The following is a 22,808-nucleotide window of genomic DNA, read 5'->3' on the forward strand; positions in this document are numbered from 1 at the left end:
ATGTGTTGATTTGTGTATTTGTTTCATTACTCAGGCCCCTGTGTTAAAGGTTACTGACATGTAGAAACACATAGAGATGTGGAACACGTGGGCTTGATTTCACAGGAGGTTGGTGGCCCTTTAATTGGGGAGGACGGGCTCGTGGTAATGCCTGGAGAGGAATTAGTGTAATGGTATCAAACATGGTTTATATGTGTTTGAAGTCATTCCATTCACTCCGTTCCAGACATTATTATGAGCCGTCCTCCCCTCAGCAGACACGGTCCATCATATTCTTAATATCTCCCTTCATGATGTTTTTTGGACATTGGCTCTGGGTAACTCAGTTAGCAGTAATCAGGGTCAATTGATCTTCACAAACACAGATACAAAACACATTAGTGTCAAGTGTTATTAGTGTGAAAGGTGATGAGAGGGGTCTACACCTTGACTGAAGTGCTTCATGCCGGTGACATGCTGGCTGGGCTAAATACAGTATGGCTGTGTGTGTGAACTTGAGTTACTGTGTGGTCTCATCGACCTGTATGACCGTTGTTTTTAAGCACCTCTCCTGACCTTTTGGCCGTTCTAGAAATATTTTTCTCAGTTCAACTGAGTATTGTTTCACATTTAATCATAAGCATCTATTTTTCTTTTCAAATGTTGATATTCAATGAAATGCTGTTACGCTGCTATGAAGGCTTATCAAGTTTAGACCCACACATCAATTGATGATTTTCTGTCAGCTTATTTAAGTTTTTTTTCTCTTTAAATGGGAGTAGAAAGATATAAAATACAAGCACTGCTTACATATACTGGACTGTTAATCTGTGGTGCCTTTCACATTCTTACATAACTGAAGTCTGAACAGTAGCACATCAGCCTTAGCCTATATTATACTTCAAATGTATTATTATTTTATACCTTTATTTAACTATTATTTAACTTATTTTATTTAACTTTATTTAACTATTATTTAACTTATTTTCAATGACGGCCTAAGAACGGTGGGTTAACCTGTAGCGTCGAGCAATCCCGGCAGGGTAGCCTAGTGGTTAGAGCGTTGGACTAGTAACCGGAAGGTTGTGAGTTCAAACCCACGAGCTGACAAGGTACAAATCTGTCGTTCTGCCCCTGAACAGGCAGTTAACCCACTGTTCCCAGGCCGTCATTGAAAATAAGAATGTGTTCTTAACTGACTTGCCTGGTTAAATAAAGGTAAAATTAAAAAAAAAATTATTAAATCCGGGAGCGTAATCATAGCCTCAAGCTCATTAGCATAACGCAACGTTAACTATTCATTAAAATCGCAAATTAAATTAAATAAATGTATTGGCTCACAAGCTTAGCCTTTTGTTAACAACACTGTCATCTCAGATTTTCAAAATATGCTTTTCAACCATAGCTACATAAGCATTTGTGTAAGAGTATTGATAGCTAGCATAGCATTAAGCCTAACATTCAGCACGCAACATTTTCACAAAAACAAGAAAAGCATTCAAATAAAATAATTTACCTTTGAAGAACTTTGGATGTTTTCAGTGAGGAGACTCTCAGTTAGATAGCAAATGTTCAGTTTTTCCAAAAAGATTATTTGTGTAGGAGAAATCGCTCCGTTTTGTTCATCACGTTTGGCTAAGAAAAAAATAATAATAATTCAGTCATTACAACGCCAAACTTTTTTCCAAATTAACTCCATAATATCGACAGAAACATGGCAAACGTTGTTTAGAATCAATCCTCAAGGTGTTTTTCACATATCTATTCAATGATAAATCATTCGTGGCAGTTGCCTTTCTCCTAAGAACCTAATGGAAAAGTGGACTCAGCTGGAGATTGAGCAATAATTTCGACGGAGGACCCCAAGCGGACACCTGGTAAATGTAGTCTCTTATGGTCAATCTTCCAATGATATGCCTACAAATACGTCACAATGCTGCAGACACCTTGGGGAAACGACAGAAAGTGTAGGCTCATTCCTGGCGCATTCACAGCCATATAAGGAGACATTAGAACACAGCGCATTCAAAATCTGGGGCATTTACTGATTGAAATTTCATCTTGGTTTCGCCTGTAGCATTAGTTCTGGGGCACTCAGACAATATCTTTGCAGTTTTGGAAACGTCAGAGTGTTTTCTTTCCAAAGCTGTCAATTATATGCCTAGTCGAGCATCTTTTCGTGACAAAATATCTTGTTTAAAACGGGAATGTTTTTTTATCCAAAAATTAAGAGCGCCCCCTATATCGAAGAAGTTAACTGCCTTGTTCAGGGGCAGAACGACAGATTTTCACATTGTCAGCTCGGGGGATCCAATCTTGCAACCTTAGTTAACTAGTCCCAGCAATAACGACCTGCCTCTCTCTCGTTGCACTCCACAAGTAGACTGCCTGTTACGCGAATGCAGTAAGCCAAGGTAAGTTGCTAGCTAGCATTAAACTTATCTTATAAAAAAACAATCAATCAAAATCACAAGTTAACTACACATTGTTGATGATATTACTAGATATTATCTAGCGTGTCCTGCGTTGCATATAATCTGACTGAGCATACAAGTATCTAAGTATCTGACTGAGTGGTGGTAGGCAGAAGCAGGCGCGTAAACATTAATTCAAACAGCACTTTAGTGAGTTTTGCCAGCAGCAATTCGTTGTGCGTCAAGCATTGCACTGTTTGACTTCAAGCCTATCAACTCCCGAGATGAGGCTGGTGTAACCGAAGTGAAATGGCTAGCTAGTTAGCGCTCGCTAATAGCGTTTCAAACGTCACTCGCTCTGAGCCTTCTAGTAGTTGTTCCCCTTGCTCTGCATGGGTAAGGCTGCTTTGATGGTGGCTGTTGTCGTTGTGTTGCTGGTTCGAGCCCAGGGAGGAGCGAGGAGAGGGACGTAAGCTATACTGTTACACTGGCAATACTAAAGTGCCTATAAGAACGTCCAATAGTCAACGGTTAATGAAATACAAATGGTATAGAGTGAAATAGTCCTATAATTCCTATAATAACTTAAACCTAAAACTTCTTACCTGGGAATATTGAAGACTCATGTTAAAAGGAACCACCATCTTTCATATGTTCTCATGTTCTGAGCAAGGAACTGAAACGTTAGCTTTCTTACATAGCACATATTGCACTTTTACTTTCTTCTCCAACAGTTTGTTTTTGCATTATTTAAACCTAATTGAACATGTTTCATTATTTACTTGAGACTAAATTGATTTTATTGATGTATTATATTAAGTTAAAATAAATGTTCATTCAGTATTGTTGTAATTGTCATTATTACAAATACATTTAAAAAATTGGCCGATTAATCGGTATCGGCTTTTTTGGTCCTCCAATAATCGGTATCGGCGTTGAAAAATCATATTCGGTCGACCTCTAGTACATAGCATATGTCAAAGAGCATGAGACTCCCCAGAACTCAGGGATTCCAGACAGAAGATAACTCAATCTAAATATAGATTTTTCACTCCATTCCTAACAGTTACTAAATGTGCGACAAGTTGTTTTGATGCGTACCAGTTGCAGTATTTTATAGCAATGCCTTACAGTAGATGCATTAGTTGTGTGGTCTGTGGAGAGTCATGTTGGGAGGTTTGATCTGGGGGGAGTAAAAATGGTCCCGTTTCAGCCGAGGCAAAGTAACATAAACACAGGTTTTATTATTCCAGTATTGAGTACAATTTATAGGAAGAAAAAATACAATATGAATGGAAAAACATGATTTAGGAAGAAGGGAGGGGAGACGTGGGGAGGGAAGGGTCGAGGGTTCAGTAGGCCACTGTTTACTTGGAGGAGATTACTTTGTTTTTGGAGGGAGGTCACTTTCTCCTGGGGAAGGCCCTCCATGTTTTCCTAACACTTCTCCAGTGTCTGCTACACGTCTGGGACACCGCTGGGCCCTGTCAGTGTCCATCCCCAGCTCCTCTGTCACCAGAACCATCAGGAAGAAAGGGGAACTCAGGGGTGAAAGGCTGGATTGTTCACCTTAACTTTCAGGAAGGGAAAGCTCACCTTTGTGTGCGCGGACTAACAGAGCCGCCCGCTAAGCCTACTGGGATATGCTAGCTGTTCTGTTTTTACTCCCTCTGCTCTGGCCAAAGTGCTGAGTCCCTTTTAGTGCCACAGTGTTTGTTTGCACGTCGTACTCGCAGGTACTATTCCCCCTTATCTGAAGCCAAGCCCGTCCCCATCAGCTCAAGATTGTGGGAGTCTAAAGTCCTGCAGAAGCTTTCCCTCACTCTATTCCAGGTATTTCACATATTGGAAGATTAGATAATGTCTTTCATGTACGACTGTGTTTGTCGAGGTCGGATCAAAGGGAAAGGAATTTCCAGGGACAAGTTTACACAAGTTTACTCTTGTTGCTGCATGTCCAATGTTGAATCTATTTGCCAGGGATGCCTCAACTGCCTGGATAATATTGGGGTGCAAACCAAAAGGGCAGACAGCAGAAGATCCAGTCAGTGCATATGGATTGTATTAGTTTTTGACAATTGCTTCCACATGATTTCTGAAACTATGGCTCCTTTTCTCTAAACTCGACACACAAAACCCAAAAACCCAAACACTTAATTCAAAACATTTTTATAACTCTTCTCAAACTGGTGTTTTTGCATGAAAACCCTACACACAAACCATCAAACTATTAGCTCTTATACACGCCAACTACACACGGATGTGACAAATGTGTCTTTTGCATGTTCAGTGTGCAGTGAAGTCCACGGCAGTTTGTCATAGCACTCACACGTACATGTAAGTGCACAAATATACAGTATGTATGCATATTCAGTATATATTTACACTGTAATCAGACAAATATATTCAGTATATATTTACACTGTAATCAGACATGCAAGGGGGGGAATAAAATGTATTTCTTTCTCAAAACATTGTATTTTCATCCAGATTTCGGGATGAACAGTAACAGACAACACATACAGTAGAATAGAAACAAATGGGCTTGTCTTCTTCCTCCTCCTCATCCCCCTCTTCCTCTCACTCTTCATCTAACTCGCTCTCCAAAAGTGGCCTCCATTGTTGTCCAAACCAAGAAAGCCAACCTGAAGCCTATTTGTAGTGCTCAAGCTCTGATTTCTGAGTGAAGAAATTGGCTATGTGTTTTTACACGTGGGCACTGGGTGTAGGTAATCGGCAAGTGAGTGTGGCATTTTGAATGGCACACGTTCCAAACGAAACACAAGACCTGTTAGTTTTGAATGATGTGTCTAATGTAGAGAACTGTTTTGCAAAAAGGTTGTTTTACAATTGAAAACTGAGTGTAAAACAGAATGTGCTTGCAGTGTTGCAGACTTGGTCTGAAGATGAGGTATTGTGAAAAACTAAGGTACAGTGTCACAGGCAGTGCATGTTAGCTTTTTCTCAGTGCTTTCTAATTACAGTAAATTATGAAAAATGTTCATCAAATTAGGTTTATTCAGCATTTCCATTAATGTTGGATTTGCACCGCTGTGATAGTCACTCTCACTGGTGAGAGTTTTAACTCCCACCACTTCGACAACAAACAAACAAACCCATTTAGGTTGTTTTAAATGATGCAACCAGGTGCTGGGTGATGGAGAGAGTCTGGCGTTGAAAGGGTTATAATAAAGCTCTTGGAGAGAATGAGGGAGTGTTGTTCTCTGGCTGAGCTGCAGATGGAATTAGTTTAGCAGGAACAGAGCAGATCTGTGGAGCTCTCAATGGCCATGTTTGTGTATATTGGTTTGAAAGAGTAGTTTGGGTGTGTGTGTGCAGAGTGTAGAGAGTGTCATTGATGATGAGGATGATGGTTGTGTTTGTTTGCCTGTGCATGTGTCAGAGAGCGTGCGTCAGTGTGCAATGACGCTGTTGTGGTGTTTGTGTGCCTGTGCCTTGGTCGTGCCGTGTTGGAGATTGTGTGTGTCTGTGTGTGTGTGTGTGTGTGTGTGTGTGTGTATGGTGGGTATTTATTTAGGAAGGATGTGCCATGTTCCCGACAGGTGCACCTGGCGGGTGGTAAGTCTATAAGCAGTAGGTCACATGGTCAGCCCATGTGCCAGAATACTACGGAATATGTGATCTCAGACAGGGACACAATTAGAGCCTGCGTCCCAAATGGTACCCTATTCCCTATATAGTGCACTACGTTTGACCAGGACTCATAAGGCCCTTGTCAAAGTAGTGCAGTACACTACATGGCCAAAAGTATGTGGACACATGCTCTTTGAACATTTCATTCCAAAATCATGTGCATTAATAAGACCTTTGCTGCTATAACTGCATCCACTCGCCTGGGAAGGCTTTCCACTAGATGTTGGAACATTGCTGTGGGGACTTGCTTCCATTCAGCCACAAGAGCATTCGTGAGGTCGGGCACTGATGTTGGGCGATTAGGCCTGGCTCGCAGTCGGCATTCCAATTCATCCCAAAGGTGTTGGGTGGATCCACGATGGGTGGATCTCACTTTGTGCATGGGGGCATTGTAATGCTGAAAGATGCCTTCCCAAAACTGTTGCCACAATGTTGGAATCGTCTAGAACAGTGGTTCCCAAACTTATATGGTCCCGTACCCCTTCAAACATTCAACCTCCAGCTGTACTCCCTCTAGCACCAGGGTCAGCACACTCTCAAATGTTGTTTTTTTGTCATCATTGTAAGCCTGCCACATATGATATTCTTATGTTTAATAAATGTGAGTGTTTGTCACTTCCCACAAGTCAAGTTGTGACAAAAAAAACAAAGAGCTCTTATAGGACCAGGGCACAAGTAATATTATAATAATCAATAATTTTGCTCTTTATCTAACCATCTTACATATAAAACCTTATTTGTTAATCGAAAATAGTGAATAATTCACCACAGGTTAATGAGAAGGGTGTGCTTGAAAGGATGCACATAACTCAATGTTGGGTTGTATTGGAGAGTCTGTCTTAAATCATTTCCCACACACAGTCTGTGCCTGTATTTAGTTTTCATGCTAGTGAGGGCTGAGAATCCACTCTCATAGGTATGTGGTTGCAAAGGTCATCAGTGTCTTAACAGCGTGATTTTCCAAGGCAGGAAGGATACTCCAATCCAGAAATCTGGCAGTGGCTTCTGATTTTAAATGACATTTTCACAGAACCGCTTGTTGCAATTTTAATGAGGCTCTCTTGTTCAGATATCGGTAAGTGGACTGGAGGCAAGGCATGAAAGGGATAACGAATCCAGTTGTTTGTGTCATCGGTTTCGGGAAAGTACCTGAGTAATTGCGCACCCAACTCACTCGGGTGCTTCGCTATATCACATTTGATATTGTCTGTAAGATTGAGTTAATTTGCACACCAAAAAATCATACAATGATGGAAAGACCTGTGTGTTGTCCTTGTTAATGCAGACAGAAAATAGCTCCAACTTCTTAATCATAGCCTCAATTTTGTCCAGCACATTGAATATAGTTGTGGAGAGTCCCTGTAATCCTAGAATCATCATTCACATGATAAAAAGACAAGTGAAAATGATGGTCAGTAAAGAACTTTAAGCTTGTCTCAATTTAAAAAAAGAAAAAGTGTCAATTTGCCCCTTGATAACAAGCGCACTTCTGTATGGTGTAAAAGCATTGCATGGTCGCTGCCCATATCATTGCATAATGCAGAGAATACACGAGAGAATTCAGGGGCCTTGCATTAACAAAGCTAACCATTTTCACTGTAGTGTCCAAAACGTCCTTCAAGCTGTCAGGCATCCCCCTGTGGATGCTGCAGCGTACCCAAGAGCCTCTCTGTGGATGCCGCAGCGTACCCAAGAGCCTCTCTGTGGATGCCGCAGCGTACCCAAGAGCCTCTCTGTGGATGCCGCAGCGTACCCAAGAGCCTCTCTGTGGATGCCGCAGCGTACCCAAGAGCCTCTCTGTGGATGCCGCAGCGTACCCAAGAGCCTCTCTGTGGATGCCGCAGCGTACCCAAGAGCCTCTCTGTGGATGCCGCAGCGTACCCAAGAGCCTCTCTGTGGATGCCGCAGCGTACCCAAGAGCCTCTCTGTGGATGCCGCAGCGTACCCAAGAGCCTCTCTGTGGATGCCGCAGCGTACCCAAGAGCCTCTCTGTGGATGCCGCAGCGTACCCAAGAGCCTCTCTGTGGATGCCGCAGCGTACCCAAGAGCCTCTCTGTGGATGCCGCAGCGTACCCAAGAGCCTCTCTGTGGATGCCGCAGCGTACCCAAGAGCCTCTCTGTGGATGCCGCAGCGTACCCAAGAGCCTCTCTGTGGATGCCGCAGCGTACCCAAGAGCCTCTCTGTGGATGCCGCAGCGTACCCAAGAGCCTCTCTGTGGATGCCGCAGCGTACCCAAGAGCCTCTCTGTGGATGCCGCAGCGTACCCAAGAGCCTCTCTGTGGATGCCGCAGCGTACCCAAGAGCCTCTCTGTGGATGCCGCAGCGTACCCAAGAGCCTCTCTGTGGATGCCGCAGCGTACCCAAGAGCCTCTCGGTGGTGTTGAGATCAACTACTTGCATGCGTATTACCACTCCACTATGTCTCCCTGTCATGGCTTTTGCACCACCAGTACAGATACCAACATGAGCAGCAGCTACGTTTGGCTACATACGGACCGTTAGTGGAATTCCCACGAGAGAGTAAGGGTTAATGTGATTGGATGTTAATTATTTGACTAGGCTACCTGTATTTGACATTGTGTGATTCATCACTCCAGAGAACGCTTCGGAGTCCAATTGCGGCGAGCTTTACACCACTCCAGCCGACGCTTGGCATTGCGCCTGGTGATCTTAGGTTTGCTCGGCCATGGAAACCCATTTCATGACGCTCCCAACTAGCAGGTCTTATGCTGCCGTTGCTTCCAGAGGCAGTTTGGAACTCGGTAGTGAGTGTTGCAACCGAGGACAGATGATTTTTACACGCCATGCTCTTCAGTACTCGGCAGTCCCGTTCTGTGAGCTTGTGTGGTTCACAATAACAGCACTTACAGTTGACCGGTGCAGCTCTAACAGGGCAGATATTTTACAAAATGACCTGTTGGAAAGGTGGCATCCTATGACGGTGCCGCGTTGAAAGACACTGAGCTCTTCAGTACGGGCCATTCTACATTCTACCAATGTTTGTCTATGGAGATTTTATACACCTGTCGGCAACAGGTTTGGCTGAAATGGCCTAATCCACTAATTTGAAGGGGTGTCCACATACTCTTGTCTATATATAGAATTTGTGCTGCCCAACCAGTGGGCATCCGTTCATTTATTTATTAAATAATAGGATGCCCAATGGTTGGCGTTGGGTTCTTTAGCAAGTAAAGGGTAGATCGATGACCCAGCAGTGTTTAAGGCCCAGGTTCTGCTGGGTAATATAATGGACAAATCGCAGGCCTGGCATCTGAGCCAGCAGGGAGTGGGACACCCTGTGGACTGGAGGAATGTTGTCTGTAGGCTTTAGAACTATAGCCCCGTGAAACCAGACTGACCACTGAGCTTACGTTTTGTTTCACTTGATACGTGAAGTGAAACAGAATGTGAGCTCGCCAGATCAGGCTGGCTTAATGAGACTACAAGGTCATACCATGGAATATAAAAAATTGGCACAAAAAAAATAGTAGACATTTGGGCAGCACAAATTCTTCCGCTATAAAGGTCACTTGTATGTGTCTGTGCCATCTTCATAGCCGATGAGTTCAGACTGTCAATCTACCTGACCAGATGTACAAGTAACTGACAAAATAATGGAAACACTTGAGTAAATGAGGTATACAAAGTGTATTGAAAGCAGGTGCTTCCACACAGATGTGGTTACTTAAGGAATGAACATCCCATCAGGCTTAGGGTCATATGCAAATGATGGGTAGACCATTATTTTGGCTACCATTGCTATGCCCCCATAGGATGATAATACCCCCATCCACAGGGCATGAGTGGTTACTGAATGGTTTGATGAGCATGAAAACGATGTAAACCATATGCCATGTCTGTCTCAGTCACCAGATCTCAACCCAATTGAACACTTATGGGAGATTCTGGAACAGCTTTTTCCACCACCATCAACAAAACACCAAATGATGGAATTTCTCGTGGAAGAATAGAGTTCCGTATGGGAGAGACGAAGGTTGAAAGTCATGCCCAACCTGCTTCTTAACACTCATTCTCCATGCACTGATTTACACATGGATAAAATCTAGGTAAATTAGTATGCTGTTTGGAGAAGGAGATTTGTAAATATGAATGACAATTGTTAAATATCTATGTTACCTTTATGATTGCTGGAGACAAATCATATGGCAGCAAACTGATGCATATCAACCCATCACCTTTTCCACAGGGCAGTTTGAAATGAAGGCCTTATAACCTGGGATGAAGTTTGGAGACCCAAGCTATAAACTTCTGCAGCCATTCTGTAGCACAAATGACAGTATAGCGCCAAACTTACCGAGTTGATTTATGATTTCTATAATCTTTTAATTATATTCCCAGACTTTTCACTTTTTTTTTCTTCAATTTGTATTGTGTTAAATATTAGCCACTATCGGTAGCCACCTTCAGTTATACCCAAATAGGCTACATTTATAACTGTCACTTTAGTGTTCCTTATATTTACCTTTCCTCTGTCACGTTGGTGTGGTTGTTCCTGAGGATCCCTAGCAATAGCAGATCATATTTGGGACATGGAGCCTATTTGAATCATTATGGAACACATTGTGTGTGTGTGTGTGAGAGAGAGAGAGAGCGCTCTCTGAAAGGTCATGGCTGGATGAGGTGTGTGTTTCACAGCTGCTCTCATTTAAGACTACATCGTGATGGGAGCATTAACATACGCACACCATGTAACCTGGCCCGACCCTGCCTAGGTTCAACCACGGCCCCTGGGAGTATGTGGAGGAAACCCCTTGGCGCCAATAAAGCAGGAAAACAGTTCAATCATCTGTGTGGTGGATGAGGGTCAAGGAGGTGGAATAGAGGCTCTGTGACTGGGACACAGGAAGAGGTTTTGATGTAGTCTTTGGGGGCTGTAGCTTCTGGCGGGGCTCCAGGTACCGGGCCGGGCATCCCTGCCTCCCCAGCTCTGGGCTCACAGATTGGTGCTCCTGGGTAGAAGGGACTGGCAGCGGCCTTGAACAATCAACATCTGGGCTGCATTTCACATGCTCTGATATACTATGACCGCAACTATGTATTCCCAGATTTTTGTGTTCGTACTCTCGCTTTGCCTGTGAATTGAGCAGAATGATTTTCAGGGGCTGCTGTAAATATTATATAGGGGTCTGATATGTATAACTGTGGAGATGGGGGTGGGTTTTATTTGCTTGTATGAATGGTGTGCCTCCCCCAGGTGTAGAGCACCCTCACTGGGGCATGAGTGAAAACACCTGCTGTGTAGCTGTTTTAGGCTGGCGCCAACTCACACAACTCAATGTATACACTTACACAAACACACATGTAGATCCCCAATGATTCATGCACGTACAGTGCTAAGACATTGTGTTCCATATGCTTCCTTTTTCATCACCCCATCCCTCCAATGACATCTATAAGCAAAACATCTATAGTTATTTTGTCAGTTTTCCACTCGACGTACCATTTGATTTGGTAGCTGTGTTCTGATGTGACTGAGTGCTGATGAGGTGGTCGTGTCCTCCGTGTCTGTCCCATAGATGAAGCACGTTGAGGAGCGCTTCGGAGAAAACGCCAACAAGGAGGTTCTGCTCATGTGCATCGGCGTCACGTCTGGCGTGGGCCGCCTCATCTTCGGCCAGTTGGCTGACTACGTACATGGAGTCAACAAGGTCTACCTACAGGTAAAGCTTACTATTCTTGAGATCCTACACAGGCCAGACTATGACGAGGCCGAAGTCTCAAGTGTGCCCTATTCCTCATATAACCAACCTCATGCCATAACCATTACTGTAATCAATTGTTGCAATGATTGATTGGTGTAAAGATGCAATGCTGCTGTGTTCATCACATTTACATCTCCTCCCTGACATCCCCTCCTGTCCCCCCAGGTGTCTTCATTCATGGTCATCGGCGTGATGTCCATGATGATTCCTCTGTGTCATGTGTTCGGAGGGCTTATCGCGGTGTGTCTGCTCATGGGCCTGTTTGACGGCTGTTTCATCTGCATCATGGCCCCCATCGCCTTCGAGCTGGTGGGCTCCCAGAACGTGTCCCAGGCCATCGGCTTCCTGCTGGGCATGATGTCTGTGCCCATGACCGTGGGCCCTCCTATTGCAGGTATAGTACAGTGGACAAGCCAGGCTGCACCCCAATGCTCCGCCCTTCTCCCCTCATAGATTTAACAATGATGGATACTACCTCCAGTGCTTAAACCAATCCAATGCACACTTTAGGAGAAGTGTGGAGGGAAAAAAAATATTTGATTTGAATTGGGATGCAGCCCCAGTCTCTGTAGAATCAGGACAACATTCTGCTGGGGACAATAGGACATTCTGTTGCCGCAAGATCAATTATACAGCCACACGGTTAGTTTGTGCTGTTTGGTGGTTTGAAAGATATGAACATTTAGCTTGATGATGTAAAACGTTGATGCGTTTCTCCCTGGAGTTTGATATGGGTTGTTTTTCTAAACACCAAGTGGCACCAGTTTATATCTGTGGAACTGTGAAAGTAAGGCGTTACATTCATACTCCACCAAACATACAGGTACATAAATGCATCTATTCAGAACACGGCAACTTCACACGTTCTACAAAGTTGATATGAGTAGAGACATTATGTCATGAATATGATACATGTGTAAGAAATTATATACCCTGTGGAAAATGTATGTCAATTCCACCCCTGGAATGTTGAGTGCACAGACATCCATTCATGATAAGCTCTTTCTAACTTGGATGTCATTCATATCCACATGAGTCATGTGCAACCTGTTTACACTGTACTACAGACGAAGCATCTGTTTTCCTCAGAAATAGACTGGCATTCCAGGGAGAGGGAAGGAAACTAGGGGAAAGTCAGGAAGTCATGCAACTCGGTGCTGCCGAGGGATGGGAAACAACCACAAGGGGCGACGAACAGAGGGTGCTTATTGGCTCTGACCCTAATCCACTCAGTCTTCACTGGACAGTAATAATCAGCAATGTTTGTATTGTAAGAGTGGGTTTCGACACACTACTTAGTATCACTCAGTCCCAGCACAGATAAGCCTGCCTTTGTGTTATATCCGAGAGGACCAAATGAGGTGTTCTGTGGTTTGCCGTTACAGGGTTATGCCCTCAGGACTGGGGGCATACTATAGCTGACCTGTGGGGTTCAGGGGTGCTGCTGAACTTTGTACCTCGTTTTGTTGAGGCCAGTTTTTAGGACACTACATGAGTCATGATGAGCGACTCCCAGATGTTGATTCTTCTCTCGCTCTCTCCAGGGTTCCTCCGGGACAGGCTGGGGAGCTACGACGTGGCCTTCTATTTGGCTGGTATCCCTCCCATCATTGGTGGGGCCGTGCTGTGTTTGATCCCCTGGGTGGAGGCTAGACGTATCAGGAGAGAGCAAGAGGCAGCCACGGATGGCACCCAGGAGCAGATGCTAAAGTTCAAGCGGGACAGTGGGGGTCAGGGAGATGCACTAGCAGCGAACACCACAGACCCCAATTCTATCATCTAAAACACACTCAAAACAAAGAGATGCGTCCGGACATACAGAGTTCATACTCACTTGCAGGTATACACTTGGAACTGCTGATTATATATTTTTAATGATACAAGTATAGACGAAATATGTATTGACCTGTGGTGTATGTGTAAACAATATTTTAATGGCTGCTTTTGCCGGAGAATGTGGGGAAAATGTTGAAGTAATAATACATTGAACATGAATGTGATCTTGAAGAGCTATGCATCAGATTGTTGTTTTCCATCAATCTTACAGCTGTTGAATTAACTTAAATGTTAAAATGGAAAATGGAGAAATCTCACATTTTATATTTCTTACAAGGGAACACACGCATTACTTGGGTGCTTTTTGAAGGTTGCAAGCACTTATTTACATAAGAATAGCAGAGGCCAGTCTCGCTAGCAAATTCTCCCGTTTTCAATGTGCATTCTTTAAGGGCATTGAGGATCATTATTTTCATTGAGTAGAAATGTCCAATATAAGCTTGAATATAGATTTTAGGCTTTGCAGAATTTTGAAAAGATAAACACAAAATAGATTTATTGGGTTTGTTTTTAAAACTATATTTCCAATCAACACTGGGGACATAATTGACCATATACGGTCAAAGAAACAATCTATTGTTTCTCAAATGACCCCAATCATCTCATAAGTAGTATAAGTACTTGCTTGTCTTGACTACAGTATAACAAAGATACAAAAAGTATACTGGTGAGTAGAGTTAATACCCAGGAAAAATGCTGTCAACGTTAAGTCACCCTTTTCTGTTTATCTGTGGGGTTTTTGATACTCTCTTAAAACATGGCAAGATTGTGAATGTGTGGGGAATTAGTGAGTTATATTTTTGAAGTATGACCCGAGTGTACAATATCACTTCAAAGAAGTACTGTATGCGATAATGAGTGGCGAGGTAGCTTGTTTCTAGTGTTTGTAGGATTTACTATTGTCTTAGTTTTAAAGGTGCTCGGGCACCTCAAGGGAGCAGCTTAAAGCACAATTAAAGCGTCCCGCCCATGAGATGTGAACTGTCATCATCGTCATCTCGAGGCTGCAGTAGTCTGGACATGAAATAGGCCTGACTTTACCTGAGGCTGTATTCAGTCGTAATGATCTCTGATAGTTTAGCTTATTTTGCCCACAAAGTGCCTAAAAATCTTTTTCAGTGTTTCTACATCAGAACCAGCATTGTCATTTCATTGTACGTGGTTTATAGCCAGCACAAAACAGGATCCTAAAACTAAACGTCTGCTTGTCCGACTATGCAACGTGAGTGAAGGATGAATGTTGATTTGTAGGGAGTAATTTACATGAAACGTGGATTAATTCATTCATATTATGAATTCATTTTTATTGTTGAAGTTGAGTATTTTATCCCGCACATATAGTAAACCAATATTATACTTTCAGCATATCTTCTAATTGTAGTAGGCTCACTCGCTCCACCATATTTCAAATGTAATTTGAGATGCGAGCACCATTAGTCATTGACAAAAGTGACCATTAGTCAATGGTTAACTTGACTCAATGTAACTGTGCTCAGTTGAACCTTTTATTAGAAAAAGTATTTGTTTTAACGATCATATTATTCATATTTGTATTTATTTTTTTCTAGAATTTGTTTAGTGGCTGATGTCATGCCATAATTGATGGGTGTTGGCCTTTCTCAGTATTTGATGTATTGAAGGCCAAATGGTCCACCATTTTATTTAGTATTGATTCTTCTGCCTGAGGCCTTGAAATGTAAAGAAAAGAAAATGGCTGATTTGTCTACAGCCAACTCTGTTTACCAAAGCACCACCCTCAGGATAGTTTATTAGGCTTTTCAAACATGTTATCACCCCCCTGCAATTCAACAATCATTGATAATTATGAAGATGGCCCTTGGAGAACTTGAGAACCCACAACTTTTACAGTGAAGGATTTTGACTCGACAATCCCTTGACCACTAAGCACGCAGAAAAGTCATAATTTATCAAAATCCATACTTTCCAGCTTTGTGGGTCATTGGTTTCTCCAAGGCAAGACTTGTGACACAATCTACCTCCGATGTCATGCAAATTTCTGGTATTTTGTCCTGACAGGCTGGAGGTTCGAATGATTACAAAACTGGCAATGTTTCCCTTCCCCGCCACTGTCCTTTTATTTATTATCCAAACATAAGGAGAGAGACTGTGTAAAAGAGTATTTTAGCTTCCTAGACATCATTGTTTCCTCAAAGGGTGTGTTGCTGCCTATCTGTACCACATAAGTGTTTGTGTCTGAGAAGTACAGTACTTCAGTGGAATTTTGTGACCTAGGAAATGCTAATAAATCTCTAATTCTGAGAAGAAAAGTTGCTATCTTGAACTTCAATCTTGCTTTTGGAATTAGCTCTTTATTAAGCTTTGAATTTCCACATTTAAATGTTTTGCTGTTAACGTCAAAGTGAAATAATACCCTTGTCACAAGGAATGTTGGAGATGTTTTATTTTTCTAACCAGAGAATACCTTTCCAATAGTGCATTTCTAATTATATATAATTAGTTTTATATATATTTTTTTACATCATAGATACACAGTTGCGCAATTCACCAAAGAAAACCTCAGGTAATTTTTCAAGTATTGTAAATTCCTGAAATTGTACCTCCCAGAGGTTTACTGAGATGCCCCTTTGCCATAAACCATACTAATCGTTTTAGTATAATTTATTGATTCTCATACTGAATTAATTCCTTGCCATCCAAAGAAGTTTGTCACTTTTTGGGAATGTCCCGGTATTTAGAGAATGTAAAGATGAGTCTATGCATGTTCTATTTTTGTTAAGTGGCTAAAGACCAAATTCAACAGCATATTGTTTGAAATGGTGTAATATGTTTCTACTTACATACTGTATGTAGGTTATATATAGATTTTTATAGCAACTCTTGCTGTACACAGGAGTAATTGAGTGTGTATTGATGCCTAATGCAACTAGAATCCTGTAATGCGTACTGTCACAAAGAAATGTATACTTTCACCCCATGTTTTCTGTAATTGTTCTGTAATTTTCCTGGTTTACACATTTCTTTATTGTGTACACATTGTGTATTGCTTATCATCCAAATCCCCCATAGCTTTATTTAATCATTTCAGCATGTTATTGCTTTTCATAGTCTTCATATGGATTTTTTTAATTGCATGATTGTGTGATATGTAATAAACACATTTTAAATACATATGTTTAACAAAGGAATGAATCGATGATTGATTTTTTCTTGAGTTTCTCACCATTATTATAGGTCACACACTCACAATTTGAGTGTTTCAACGTGTCTGTATAGGGCCTAGTTTATTTAAGCTACTTGTTTATTTCTACTTTATGCTTATACACACACACACACCATTCTTCAGGCTCCTACTTTCTAAATGATTAACACCTCCCTAATATTGAGTTGCACCCACTTTTCAGCCACTCAGATCAGCCTCAATTCGTTGGGGCCTGGACTCTACAAGGTGTCGAAAGCGTTCCACATGGATGCTGGCCCACGTCGACGACAATGCTTCCCACAGCTGTGTCAAGTTGGCTGGATGTCCTTTGGGTGGTGGACCATTCTGGGAGAAACCCAGCAGCGCTGCAGTTCTTAACACAATCAAACCATTGCGCCTGGCATCCACTACCATACCCTGTTCCAAAGCACTTTGGGGTATTTTGTGTTACTTTATTTAGTAAATATTTTCTTAACAGTGCAGTTCAAGAAAGATAAGAGCTGGTAAGTAAGCATTATATGGAAAGAGCAGTGTTCCTAATGTTTGTACACTTAGTGTATAAAGCAAAGGGTAATTGTGTGCTGTAATCCAATATCAATATTGGACCACCCTTTAATTTATAGCATTTTTACAAGTATAATTCATTTTTTTGTAGTCGTGCATGTAAAGCACAGAAGCACAAATATTTATAAAGATAAAGAAAACATTTCACATTTCTAGTATGATCGCTAGATGTCGCTGTATTCGTGAAATAATTTAAATCATATGACTAGTACTTCCTGTACGCTGACGTCCATATTGTCATACACTTGACATATGGAACCACGGCTTTTACCACCCAGCCAACGTTCCCCATGTCCGATTCTTCATGCAATGAATGAATGACTCGAAAATATATCAGCAAGTGTCGTTGAAGGAACGGTCAGTGCGCGCAGTTTGTTTACCAAACGCACTGGCGCAAGCTTCCCAACCAGCAGGATACAGCGCAGCCATAATTTGACAGCTCGACCATGTCTGCCTCGGCCGCCAGAGATCCTGTTGTGAAAACGAAGCATGTTCGTTTCGCAAGAATGAAGGAGGATGATAATAACGATGACCAAGAGGAACATACTCTGTTTGACAAGAGGAAAGACACAAGGCGAGGGGTGAAGAGCGTAATGAAAGGGAGGAAGGAGAGTTCGAATTCGGGGTCCGATGGTGAGGTTGAAATCATCGGTGGAGTTAGCAGCGCCAGCGGTTCTGGAGGCTGCAGCGGCTGGATCATCACCATGGCGCTCTGTGCATCGTTCCTCGGACTGGTAAGAGTGCTTGGTGTTAGGCTAGTAGGCAAGTAGAAGGGACTGCATTTGACAATTTTGTCAACATCAAGGCCCTGAAATTAGCTACTATATTTCGGAAACCGTTTACCGTTTAAGAACCAAACAGAGCAAAACGAGAGTTTCTGTTGGACAAATGCAGGTACCGGTAGGTCCCTCCCCGTAAAGTTCTGTTTGATTCCGTTTAAGAAACGTTTTACATATTTTGGTTTAAATGGAAATTGTTAGGATTACATTTACATTTAAGTCATTTAGCTGACGCTCTTATCCAGAGCGATTTACAAATTGGATTGTGTCCCTATCCCCATATATTCGTTAATACTAAATCGCAGGTTGTCTTTAAATGTTTAAAACGTAATCTTATTGTACACGAGCTTTACAAAGTCAATGTATTCCCATTCAGTAAGATTTAGCCTTTCCAAGATGCATTCATTGAGTTCATTATTTCTGTGATTGTGGTGGTTTCAGTGGAGGTAAAATGAGCTTTGTTAGGCCTATATCCTGAATGAACAGAATTTTTATTTCAGGGCTGTAAAACCAGCCAGGTCACCCGTGATACAAGTCAGTATTCGAAGTTCATCCATGTCTGAGAACGTTAAAACCCGCCACCATGGGCAACAGTGAGCGCTGTTATGTTCAAGTAGTTTTCGGATTTGCTAGGGCATTGGACGGGGATGGGCGTAAGCATATGATTCTGGTGCCAAAGGTTGCATGTTCGACTACAGCGATAGATGTCTCAAGGCTTTTAAGCCATAAGACAGTTAGTTGGTCAAACTGGCTCTTCAACTTCAGAACTTTTACTTCCTGACACCTGTCCAAATGTACAATTTTGAATAACTGTCTTCTTAGAATGGGACATGAAAACAAAATGTTTACATTCTTTACCATTGGTTGCCACACAAAGTTAAAAATATATGTATCCTAGAAAATGATGGGGCCCTAGATGCTACCTAGATGCTACCAATGCCTGAGAACTGCACTAGTTGCAGGGCTGTATCTTATACTTGACAATACTAGTAAGTGTTTTTTAAATGATTATTTCTGTCTTCCAGGGGATGAGTATCTCTGTTTTAGGCCCCACGTTTCAAGACCTGGCCATCAATGTCAACCAGGACATCAGCAACATCTCCTACATCTTCGTAGGCCGCTCGATGGGCTATATAGGCGGCTCTGTGTTGTCAGGGATTCTCTTTGACTGCATGAACAGCCTTCTTCTGCTGGGTATGTCTAACAAATTATAATATACAGAAACTCAAACCACAAATAAATGATGTCCGTTGGCAACAAAAAAAAACTCCCATTATATTTAAGCTCTAAGGTTTGTGGTCCCATATGGCTCAGTTGGTAGGGCATGGTGCTTCCAATGCCGCGATTGTTGGTTTGCCAGGGCCACTTGTATGAAAAATGTATGCATGCATTATTGTAAGTCACTTTGGATAAAAGCATCTGCTTAGTGGCATTTATTATTATACTGAACACAAATATAAATGCAACATTTAAATTGTTGGTTCCATGTTTCATGAGCTGAAATAAAAGATCCCAGAAATGTTCCATATACACTTATTTCTCTTAAACTCTGTGCACAAATTTGTTTACATCACTTGTTTGTAAGCATTTCTTATTTGCCAAGATTATCCATCCACCTGACAGGTGTGGCATATCAAGAAGCTATACTGAACAAAACCATAAACGCAACATTCAACAATTTCAAAGATGTTACAGTTCATATAAGGAAATCAGTCAATTGAAATACAATCATTAGGCCCTAATCTATGGACTTCACATGATTGGGCAGTGGTGCAGCCATGGGTGGGCCAATCAGAATGTTTGTTTTCCCCACAAAAGGGCTTTATTACAGACAGAAATATTCCTCAGGGCTGACGTGGTTACTCATGTAGACCATGCCAGAATGGTGCACATTGTGCTGGAGACAATACAAGGCCACTCTAAAATGTGCAGTTGTCACACAACACAATGCCACAGATGTCTCAAGTTTTGATTGAGCGTGGAGGTGGCAGCCTGACTGCAGGAATGACCAATAGAGCGGTTTCCAGAGAATTTAATGTTCATTTCGCTACCATAAGCCGCCTCCAATGTCATTAGAAAGAACTTGGCAGTACGTCCAACAGGCCTCAACCGCAGACCACGTGCCCAGTCATGAGAAATCCACAAATTAGGACCTTATAAATGTATTTCAATTGACTGATTTCCTTATATGAACTGTAACTCAGTAACATCTTTGAAATAGTTGAATGTTGCGTTTATATTTTTGCTCCATATATTTGCCTACACAGTATGCACAAAGCCTTACTGTAAATGCATCACATATGTTTATCAAATAATGCTGTAGGTTGTTTTTTGTGGGTGTTCATTACCTTTTTCCACAATGCATGGTGCACTTTATAACACTGTATTTTCATCACAGGCCTTTCCATGTTGATCACAGCGTTTGGGATGTTTGCAATCCCTTTCTGTAAGACAGCCCTTCTCCTCACTGCTCTGATGTCCAGTATTGGAGTTTCTATGGGCTTTCTAGATACAGGTAGGAACAGACAATCTCTTTAATATAGTAAATAGGTACTTACTGCACAGTACAAGACATGGTCCTTAGTGAATGGCTCTGATGCCTACTGTCCTCCCTGGCAGGTGGTAATGTCCTGATCTTGCAGACGTGGGGAGATCAGGCTGGCTCTCACTTGCAGGCTTTGCACTTCAGCTTCGCCGCAGGGGCCTTCGTCTCGCCCATCATCGCCAAGCTTCTCTTTGGAACAGACTTGGAGCTGGATGTGGCTACGAACGGCAGCATGGCAGCCCCGCCGGTAACATCGAGCTCCCCACCTGTCACAGACGATGTGTTCCAAACACAGTCCTCTAATATACCCAAACGCTATGTCCTCAGTAGCAGCACCCTCAAGTCCATGTGGGCCTACATTGTGATCAGTGGTTTCATCCTGTTAATCTCCCTCCTCTTCTTCATCCTCTACGCCCGCCACAGGCCCCCTCAGGGCAGGGCACAGACCCCCTCAGGGAAGCACCTGGTGTCAAAGCATCACAACGCACTCATCGCCATGCTCTTTGTCTTCTTCTTCTGGTACGTGGGGGCCGAGGTGGCGTACGGCTCCTTTATCTTCACCTATGCTAAGGATTACATTCATATGGACGAGGCCCAGGCAGCAGGGCTCAACTCCCTGTTCTGGGGGACGTTCGCTGCCGGCCGAGGCCTGGCCATCTTCTTTGTGTCCTGCATGCACCCAGGCACCATGATTCTACTGAGCCTGGTGGGCTGCACCCTGTCCTCCCTGTTCCTCACCCTCTTCAGCACTAACAGGGTGGCCCTGTGGATCTGCACTGGTGTCTATGGTGCCTCCATGTCGACCACTTTCCCCAGTGGGATCTCCTGGGTGGAGCAGTACACCACAGTGACAGGGATCTCGGCGGCGGTTTTCGTGGTGGGGGCAGCCCTGGGGGAGATGGTCCTGCCCGCTCTGATGGGCTTCCTGCTGGGGAGGATCCATGGTCACCCCCTGTTGATGTACCTGACCCTGGCCACCGCCACAATGACCTCCATCCTCTTCCCCTTCATGTTCTGGCTGGCCTCGTCCCCCAGCGGCCCCAGCAGGACACCCCGCATCAGGGGCCGCAAGGAGCCCGACGACAGTGAGTACCGCCAAGGCCTGCTGGACTCAGGAGCCAATGATGAGGAAGAGGAGCAGCAGGAGGATGACGAGGCAGACCAGTGGAATGACGCCGACTTTGAGGTAATCGAGATGGATGACGCCAGCCTTATAAACTCTCCGAATAAAGCATTGTTATCTCCTAATAAAGCGCTCTCTTTATCTCCTAATAAAGCGTTGTCATCTCCTAACAAAGGGCTCCCACCACCTGATGTTACGGGGACATCAGGCGACATCAGTGCCACATCTGCCCCCTCTACTGCCCAGTCCCTAGAGCCCACAGTTGGGACCTCTTTTTCAGACTCTCCCGCTCTGCTGGGGGACTCACCCGGACAGAAAATGCTGCTTTCCCTGGACCGGGAAAAGAGGGACTAGGTGCTTTATTCAAACCATATCGTGGAAATTGATTGAAATTTAAAGGCAATGTTCCCGCATTAGCAGAGAATACATTCACAGTAAACGCTGCATAAATCAGCTCAATCCAAAAGTACTTTGACATTTCTAGTGCGCAATCGGCAACGCTTCAGCGATACACATTGAAGAGCCCTAAACCTGGGATTCAATCCAATTGCGTTTTGTCCGCAATGGTCCATTTTAAAGGCATTGTTCCCTCGTTCGCGGAGACCGCATTCACAGTAAATGCTGCAATATGTCAGCTAAATCGGAATGAATCACGCCTAGGGGTTCTAGTCTGGGTGTGAAATGCACCATGAGTGCTGTAAAGACATTACAATAAGTACTTCATATATTAGTATTCTACAAGAGCAATGTCTCCCTCTCGAGAGAAACTTGTTTGTTAATGTCTGGTTGTTTGTCATGTGCTTCTTTAGCTTGTTAACACTCACATGTAAGGGCTCTATTTAATCTGGATCGCTGAAGCGTTACAGATTGCGCAATAGAAATGCCAAGGTAATTTCCGATGGTCCCGACATATGCAGCGTTTACGGTGAATGCAGCCTTCGCTAACGTGGGAACATTGCCTTTAAATTTCAATCATGACTTAACGCTGAACTTCCCGCGATACGGATTG

The 22,808-nt window shown here is 43.0% G+C and overlaps 2 protein-coding genes across 4 annotated transcripts in view; both read left to right on the forward strand.

Moving 5' to 3' along the window:
* LOC135506045 (monocarboxylate transporter 10-like) overlaps nt 1-16,757 on the forward strand; it is a 76,349-nt gene extending 59,592 nt beyond the window's left edge. The window contains exons 4-6 of the mRNA XM_064925412.1: nt 11,586-11,729; nt 11,937-12,165; nt 13,316-16,757. Coding sequence (XP_064781484.1) covers nt 11,586-11,729; nt 11,937-12,165; nt 13,316-13,554 — 612 coding nt within the window. The 3' untranslated portion in view covers nt 13,555-16,757. The remainder of the gene's footprint in view (nt 1-11,585; nt 11,730-11,936; nt 12,166-13,315) is intronic.
* Nucleotides 16,758-17,570: 813 nt separating this feature from the next.
* LOC135506047 (sodium-dependent glucose transporter 1-like) lies at nt 17,571-22,249 on the forward strand. Of its 3 annotated transcripts, none has more exons than XM_064925416.1 (5): nt 17,571-18,086; nt 19,157-19,325; nt 20,530-20,646; nt 20,751-21,862; nt 21,954-22,249. In XM_064925416.1, exons 1-5 carry the CDS (start codon nt 17,799-17,801, stop codon nt 22,050-22,052), a joined length of 1,785 nt encoding a protein of 594 aa, XP_064781488.1. In that variant the 5' UTR covers nt 17,571-17,798; the 3' UTR covers nt 22,053-22,249. The 3 variants fall into 3 exon arrangements, with proteins under 3 accessions (XP_064781488.1, XP_064781489.1, XP_064781486.1); XM_064925417.1 differs by having other exon boundaries at nt 21,975-22,249; XM_064925414.1 differs by having other exon boundaries at nt 20,751-22,249.
* The last annotated feature ends 559 nt before the right edge of the window (nt 22,250-22,808 follow it).

Source organism: Oncorhynchus masou, chromosome 19 (assembly GCF_036934945.1).
Source record: "Oncorhynchus masou masou isolate Uvic2021 chromosome 19, UVic_Omas_1.1, whole genome shotgun sequence".
In the NCBI taxonomy this organism is placed as follows: Eukaryota; Metazoa; Chordata; class Actinopteri; order Salmoniformes; family Salmonidae; genus Oncorhynchus; species Oncorhynchus masou.